General features: G+C 42.1%; 1 protein-coding gene and 1 long non-coding RNA gene across 2 annotated transcripts; one reads left to right on the top strand and one right to left on the bottom strand.

Annotated features, from left to right (window-relative positions):
- Positions 1-648: 648 nt before the first annotated feature.
- LOC310696658 (E3 ubiquitin-protein ligase Topors-like) lies at positions 649-5,353 on the bottom strand. Its single transcript, XM_083482398.1, has 2 exons — positions 5,203-5,353; positions 649-2,507 (listed from the first exon to the last, which is right to left on the bottom strand). The coding sequence occupies exon 2, from the start codon at positions 2,502-2,504 to the stop codon at positions 765-767; it is 1,740 nt and encodes a 579-aa protein (XP_083338524.1). The 5' UTR covers positions 2,505-2,507; positions 5,203-5,353; the 3' UTR covers positions 649-764.
- A 75-nt stretch (positions 5,354-5,428) lies between these two features.
- On the top strand, positions 5,429-7,530 carry LOC310696659. Its single transcript, XR_014520678.1, has 2 exons — positions 5,429-5,546; positions 6,627-7,530. It is a non-coding gene; the product is annotated as an uncharacterized lncRNA (long non-coding RNA).
- Positions 7,531-8,181: the final 651 nt, after the last annotated feature.

An 8,181-nucleotide genomic window follows, 5' to 3' on the forward strand; every position in this document is an offset into this window, starting at 1 on the left:
ACACCCTACGAGGTTGTGCAGGGTAGATTGTTCCTGTTCGGTGTAGTTTCTGATGAACCCACATAAAACAGAGAGTAATAGTCTTGATTCCCTCACTACGAGAAGCGAAGTTACAGGGAACCAGGCAGAGGGCCTTCTCAGTAATGGTGTCCTGTGGAACACCCTCCCATCAGATGTCAAAGAAATAAACAACTATATGACATTTAGAAGACATCTAAAAGCAGCTCTGTTTAGGGTTTTTAATGACTGGTGTTTTAATGTATTTTTAACCTTCTGTTGGAAGCTGCCCAGAGTGGGTGGGGTAGAAATAAATTATTATTATTATTATTATTATTATTATTATTATTATTAAACATTTATACAGTAATTTAATAAAAATTGTTTATGTGGGGTTCATAATTCACCCCAAAATAGCTGTCCTCTGCTGTCCCTCAAAATAATTTACTTGTGTGGTTTAAACATGATAGTAGCTCCACTCTCTAATAAATAACTAATTAATGAAGATCCTGTCAAATTTCTATTCATCATACTTTTTTGCTCCCTAGACATTGTCTCCTGTAATTGTTTAGGTACCGGTAAGTATTTTGGTTATCAGTGTTTTGCTTCAGACTCAACACCAGGTTTATTTTATCATTCATTCAACACATATTTTTTTTTCATATATACGAATTTATTGGTTTGAGCATAACATGTATAACCCCATTAAGAGAACAACTTAATAAGTTCCCTTGAGGGTTATTGGACTGATTTTCCTGGTGTGTAAATCAAGGTCTTCTGATAAATGAAAAAAATCCACCCTTCCTCTTGGTATCAGAACCACTTGGTGTGTCTTCTGCAGAGGAGTGCAGTTCTGTAGAGCTACCCTTTTCTTCATCTTGCCATGCCATCTGACCAGTGTCATTAGTTTCTCTTGTTTTCAACTCTATGTGCTCAATAACCAAAATGTCTTCTGCTTTGGGTTGAAGCACCTCAATAACAATGATCTCCTCTCCTTTGTGATGGATCAGCTTGGTGCTAACCATGTCCTTTTGTTGCGATGGTGTCTGATCCGTGCTATCTGCCTCTTGCTCTTGAGATGGAACCTGCAAAGCATCAAACACTCGATTACTGCTAGCAGTCTGGCCAACATTAGAGATAGCTATACTTGCACTATGAGTGCTGCCACCAAAGCTGTGACTGTTTAAGGCATTCTGCTTGCTTACTGGCTCTTCTTCTTCATCAATATCATCTATAGTTTGATGTGCACTCTCCATACAATTGGGGATGGCCTTGCATAGCAATGGCATACTCTCTTCTATCTCATTGAGGACACGTTCGTGTAATGGGCAGTGCCTATTGTGTGACCCTAAATGTGCATCAGCTTGGAAAAAAACGTGCATGTTGTCCTGACTTCTTACAAGTGCTCCATCTGAGGACCCAAAAGGAAGAAAAAACTCATCGAGTGTCTGGCTGGAACTGGAACTGGTTGCTCCTTGTATTTCATCATCCCAAGTTCCTTCCTCATTACTTGTCACTGATTCTCTATCTTCCCCCTCATTCTCATCAGAGTCTTCCGTTTCCTCCTCCTCCTCCTCCTCCTCTTCTGAAGATGATGTAGTAAATGATGAATTGGACTGGAACCCATCATCATGGATAGGAAAGGGAATGTCATAAGTAGCTCTCCAGTCATAGGCCTTAATGTTGAAAGGGGAGCGAGCAAAATTGATGAATTCGTGCAAGAAATGATTGGTGTAGTGGAGTAAATGAGGCTGCACAATGTCAGCAAAAGCTTGGCTGTCCAGATCAAAGATAGTTATGTTGTTCAATATGATATGCTGTATGTTGTTGATCAAGGATGCATGTGTACCACAAAGGACTCTCAGTTCACGCTTCAACCAGGGAACCAACCTGTTAAGACGGACAGGGTTCCTGTGGAAAAAATCAGCTGATATATCCCTATAAAAACCTCCACTCTGGACGTTCCTGACACGTGCTCCAGACCGATAAAGGCCCCTCCTGAACTTAATTGTAACCTGTTCTCGGATTTGCCCAAGGGAGATGCCTCCTGGATGGGATGACCTCCTTATTCCAAGCTGTCTCATCAGCTCATCAAGTGTTCTCATCCTACCTTCGGAGTATCCTTCATACAAGATCCCATTGTCTGGCAGCGACTCAGGCCGGTGATCAATTGCTGACCTCTCCCCACACAGGCCATAGGATGCATTTTCAAAGGGAATAATGTACTCTTCAAAATCAGTGTCGGAATTTATGGTGTGAAAGAAAGAGTGGAAATGTTGTTTACAGAGTGGGCATTCTGCTTTCCTTTCTGACCACTCCAGGATGCAAACAAAACAGAATCTATGGAAGCAGGGATTTAAGAAGGCCACATTCCTTATTCTTTCCAGGCAGATAGGACACCTTGAGTCAGAAGGTCCATCTGTTCCTTGGGCACTGTTCTCATTCCCTGAGCCATTCACAGATGAAAAGCTGTTGTCAGAAGTAGGCTCTTCACTGGATGATGCCATAATCTAATAAATAAGGAGAAAAAGACGAGCTCAGGCAATCAAAAAAAGAGAAAGTCATTGAGAAAACTGTCCCTTAAGAAAAAAATTGACACAGGACCTAATTATGAAGAAATGTGCTATTTTGGTTTTATTTTTGGGTGTGTGATAACCTTGATGGATTCAACAATAAAACTGATCTGAATTGAAATGGTGCTGTCTCTTGCACATTTACGATGCTTTTTCAAACTAAAATAAAATGCAACTCCGTCAGGCAATTTAGCCTCATATATTGACTTCTGATGTCATAGCAGAAGTAGCCATTTGCTCTGCTAAAGCTATATCTTAAGGGAGCGATGGGGGAAGCCCTTTATGTGGTATTGGCCTACAACTCCCATCATCCCTGAGCATTGGCTATGTTGGTTGGGGTTGAGTTGGGAATTGGAGTCTAGCAACATTTAGAAGGCCATTCTGCCCCGCCCACCATAAGGAATGACTCAGTTATTATCCGCATTAATTTCAAAGTGGAAAAATCCTTTATATTTGTTTACTTTAAAATTATACCTACATGGTATGGGGACTAGTGGCAGGGCAACAAAAGTGGATTTTGCAAGTCCTTATAGCTGCCAAGAAATTTATGCTTCAAGCATGGGAAAACAAACATGCACCATTTATTATGCAATGGTTTGAGGGTCTTACCCAGGGGTAGGCAACCTAAGGCCCAGGGGCCGGATGTGGCCCAATCACCTTCTTAATCTGGCCCATGGACAGTCCAGGAATCACAGTGTTTTTGCATGAGTAGAATGTGTCCTTTTATTTAAAATGCATCTCTGGGTTATTTGTGGGGCATAGGAATCCTTTCATTTCCTCCCCCCCCCAAAAAAAAATAGTCCAGCCCACCACATGGTCTGAGGGACGGCGGACGGGCCCACAGCTGGAAAAGGTTGCTGACCCCTGGTCTTACCACTCACCTTTACAGTGGGATAGGAGAGCTGAAAGGAGACCTTTTGGTTTCATATAGTACATGAGTAGATGATTCTGAAAAGTCCAGAACACAAATTTTCACTGCCCTCTAGCAGCTATGGTGGCTCATTTACCAGAAGCAATGTATTTAGTGTTAACTCTGGAAATTTATATTCAATATTGACCAAACTAAGCCTCCTAGTTGCTAGAGGGCTGTGAAAATTTGTGTCCTGGGCTTTTTAGACTTGTCTACCCATGTACGATTTGAATATGACACATTGGTTGCCAGATGCGGAATATATTGGCATTATTTCCAGCTCTTCTATCCTACTATTACTACATTTTAACATATTTCTTAAAAATTGTCGATTTCATCTGGATATCTATCAGAACATTTGGATGGCATATATTGACATAGGTTTAAACTGAGATGGATGCATTGGTGGCTGTTGTCTTATTAATGTGAGCTGATGTGTGTTTCCCTCGGATTTCATTCCCCTCTTCCTTCTTGTTAAACTTGTTATAAAAACCAATTATTTATTATTTATTTAATTGACTCACAGAACCTTTGCCTCTCTTCTCAAAGCATAACATAAGACCCCCAATCATATGATCCAGAGAATGGCTGCCACTGCAAAGTACTCAAAATGGAGACAGGTAATAATTACCAGCTGCTCAGTACAGTTTTTATCATGCCACTGAAACTGAATATAATTGGCCATTTGCAGTGGTTTTATGCTACCAGCCAATTCACACAAAGCTCACCATGCACCAGTTGCAATGACATTACTGGAACCAATAGATTTCAATTTCACTTTTGATTTCTTGCAGTCTTTACATTCACAGACCTGAACTTTCAAGGGAGCATCCAATATGCTCTGTCAACCAAAAGGAGGTGATGTGAATAGGCAGTTGTCATGCTTGGGAACTAAGGCTATATCCTGTTAAAAGGAACAGATCTGTAACTTGGGAATACTCCTTGATTCAAAGCTGCTGCTGGAGGTCCAGGCAGTGGCAGAGGAACCCTCTCTGGCACCCAGGGCGGGACGCCGAGGGGTGGAACGAACCACCCGGCAGCGCATGCACGCCGTCTGTACGGACTGCACACGCATGGCATCCTGTATGGACTGCACATGTGTAGCATCCCATACGGACTGTGCATACATGGCAGCCCATACAGTCGCTGTGTGAGAGGCAGCCTGTACGGACACCCGTATGGATGGCATGTGCGAGCAGCAGCCCGTATGGAAAGCACGCGAGTGGCAGCTCATACGGACTTCATGTGCTGACTGTGTGCAAATCCTTGGCCGCTCTACAACTGGGGGGAGGTAGTGGGCAATCTTGCCACCCCCCCATAGTGGTACCCAGGGTGGCCCGCCCCCTCCACACATACCCTTCGTATGCCCCTGGGTCCAGGAAGTCTTGGTGATGAGGAGGGCTTATGCCCAGTTTGGGCTGGCTCACCAGATATGACCATTGCTCATTGAGCATGGCCTGGTGTCTAATGACATCTCCTTTGAATGACGGCATTCCTCTTTAAGCGAGACTGTGCTTGGATGTGCTGCAAGTGTGGGAATGAACTGGAAGACAAAGACTTGGCCAAGGCCACTTCAGATATTCAGGGCTGAGGCAACACTCATACAAGACCTTTCTTCCAATTTCACATCTTTAACCACTTTATTATACCAGTTCTTAGGATCACCAGATTCACAAAGAAAAACAGAGCTAAGCCCAACCAACGAGTCTGCAAAAGTCTTACCTAGAGATATGTGCTAAATTTTTGTTTCCTTCTTGCCTAGTATCTCTTTTTCACTCCACTCTGAGGTCGTCTCCAGCCTCCTTTTCTCCTCATGTCTCTGCCTTTCCCTTAAGGAGCCATGTCTCTTGAACAGCTTGGGATAAGCAACATTCTGGCAGGGAATTTTAATGATGTCATAATCATAGACTCAAAAAGGCCCGGCTCATAATGCTGCCTCTGCTGTTGGGCCTTACCTATGAAAAGATGACATCAAGCGGCTATTCTAGTTATAACAACAAACAGCCTAAAGATGAATTGGAGGAAATATGCTTCATGGGATGAGATGCATATCTTCAGATACAGTGGTACCTCAGGTTACAAATGCTTCAGGTTACAGACACTTCAGGTTACAGACTTTGCTAACCCAGAAATAGTACCTGGGGTTAAGAACTTTGCTTAAGGATGAGAACAGAAATTGTGTGGCAGCAGAGCGGTGGCAGCAGGAGGCCCCATTAGCTAAAGTGGTGCTTCAGGTTAAGAACGGTTTCAGGTTAAGAACGAACCTCCGAAACAAATTAAGTTCTTAACCCGAGGTATCACTGTAGTATATATCTCAACTACCCATATAATAGATACCATTTTTCTTTTCATAGAAAGTGTAACTTGCTGGGGGTGCAGACCTAATTAGTGTCCGTACTCAGAACATATCCTTCAGGTGTGTCAATAGTGTATCAAATAGCTTGCTCCCGAACTGGATCTAGCAACGTTACTGGTGTGTACAAAGAATATACAAGTACTATCTAAGAAATGGTTGGTGGTAATTGTGGTTTAATTGGTATCTTTGGTGCCATAAATCACCTTGTGATCTTTATGCTTTCAGAGAAAACTGGTAGATGAAAATAGGACACCTTTTTTTCAGGCAGTCATTCCATGGAACAGCTTAATATGATTTCCCTCTGTGTAGACTTGATATTTCTAACCTCTGAACCTTGTTAGAAAAAAATTTATTTCTACTTGATCAAATTAATAATGGAATCACAAGAGAGGCATTTGAGAGGCAATGTACCTGCCACAGTCCTAATGAAACTCATATCTGCCTGGTTCTTAAATTTAGACATTTTTATGCCATTTCATTATTAAAAGAATAAGATTCCAAAGCCAGAGCTTAATTTCTTCCTTAGTTCAATCAATTATGTTTATAATACCAAAAGAGTTAGTATTTGATAACTTTAGTCATTCAGATTAATGAATTCTTTCAGCAATGACTCCATACAGGACACCAGGAAACCAGAGTTTATTTACTTGTTTTATTAATGGAGGAAAGACCAACACACAATTTTAAGAAGTTGTGAAGTTTCACATGTCTTAAGGAAAATTCAGCTTGCAGAATTCATACAAAGAAACATACAAAGCGAAGCTTGTCTTCATTGTTCCACCCACTTTAGGTTTTCCCAACTTCTAAAGAAAAAATATTGATTCCTGAATGGGACTCCCGAGTCTGTAGCTCTCAGAGGAGTTTCATAACACCAAAGCCATTTCTGAAGTCAGGGAGAACATATTACATGTTCTGTAACAGCAGAGAAGGGATCTGGAAGAGAGCTCCCTAGACACCTGTCTGTTGGAATAGTCAACATAGAAGAAGAACATCTGGATTCAAACATTATCTTAAGTGCATTACGTGTGATGAACTGCATTGGTGTATAGCTCAACTATTAGTGTACACATGTACAGAGATTGCACACTTGTTAAAGGTAACATGTGAGCCTTCCTAGAAACTGGGATGAAACCAACCAACATATGCAGCATGGAAATATTTTGTCCATCTCTACTTGTCAGCATAGGCGGAGGTGGGGGAGGGGAAACCCACAAGAATCTCAGTTTAAAAGCTTAGCAATAAATGATTTGGCACCTCACATCATGCAAAAACCTGACACAGAAACCTGAAGTTGACTTTCACAACATGGGATGTGAGCAGAAGCACTGAAATGAAAAGCAATATGCTGGCGCCAGTGGAGCCTGGCAGTTTCTATTATCGCTGACTTTCAAACTGGTAGAGAATTTTGCCTACATGATGAAATGACAATTCAAAGCAAACTTTGGAATAGTGTATATTCAGACTCTGAGGTGAAACAAATCATGGGAATTTGAGCAAAGGCTATTTCCTGCCACATGCAGAGTGAACATTTGAAACCATTAAAGGTTCACAAGCTGCCATTGATGGAGGAACCATCAAAGTACACGGCAAGTGAACGAGTAATCTCAGCTGCCCTACTTTCCCCCAAGGTGACCGAAAGGCCACCAATCAATATTTGATGGTATTTGACAATAAAGATGCAATATTTGAAAGTATCTGATGTAGAATATATAGCACTTGACATATTGCTGTTGCTGTTGGCAATGGGACAACAGCAATTGCTGCTGTTGTTGGGAGACAACAATGGAAGGCATGTTGTATTGCACGTGGGGCAGATGAAGGTGTCCAATTTTGCTGCTACAGGTCCTCCTGGCAGTTATTCCTCCTCTGGTCACTGCTGTGGATACACAACCTGTCTGTCTCCAGGCACTGTGATCATCTGGCAAGGGATTCCATACAGTGAGGTTAATGTTGTCAGCCTTCATGCCATGTTTGTAGACAGAGTTGGTCTGCCAACAGGCCTAGTGCCTGAAGCCAGCTTCCTGCAGAGCATATCCTTGGAGATCCTGCCATCTTCTGTTCTGTGTACATGGCCAAGCCAGCATAGACATCACTGAGACAGAAGCCTCAATGTTTTCCAGGACAGAGTCCAAAGAAAGATGTGCTCTCCCAAGCCCACAATCGCAGCTCGTCATATAGCAAATAATGAGAAGCTCTTGATAGCAACATGGTTAGCAATATGATGCCCGCCGTGTGGCAAATAACATTTGGAAGTAGCAGACATGCAGCAGTCAACAGATGCCATTACAAGACAGTAGATGTGCAGTGGAAATAAAGATGGCTAACCTGCAATTTGTTGTTGTTGT

This window comes from Podarcis liolepis (assembly GCF_965112155.1).
Source record: "Podarcis liolepis genome assembly, chromosome: 17".
Classification (NCBI taxonomy): domain Eukaryota; kingdom Metazoa; phylum Chordata; class Lepidosauria; order Squamata; family Lacertidae; genus Podarcis; species Podarcis liolepis.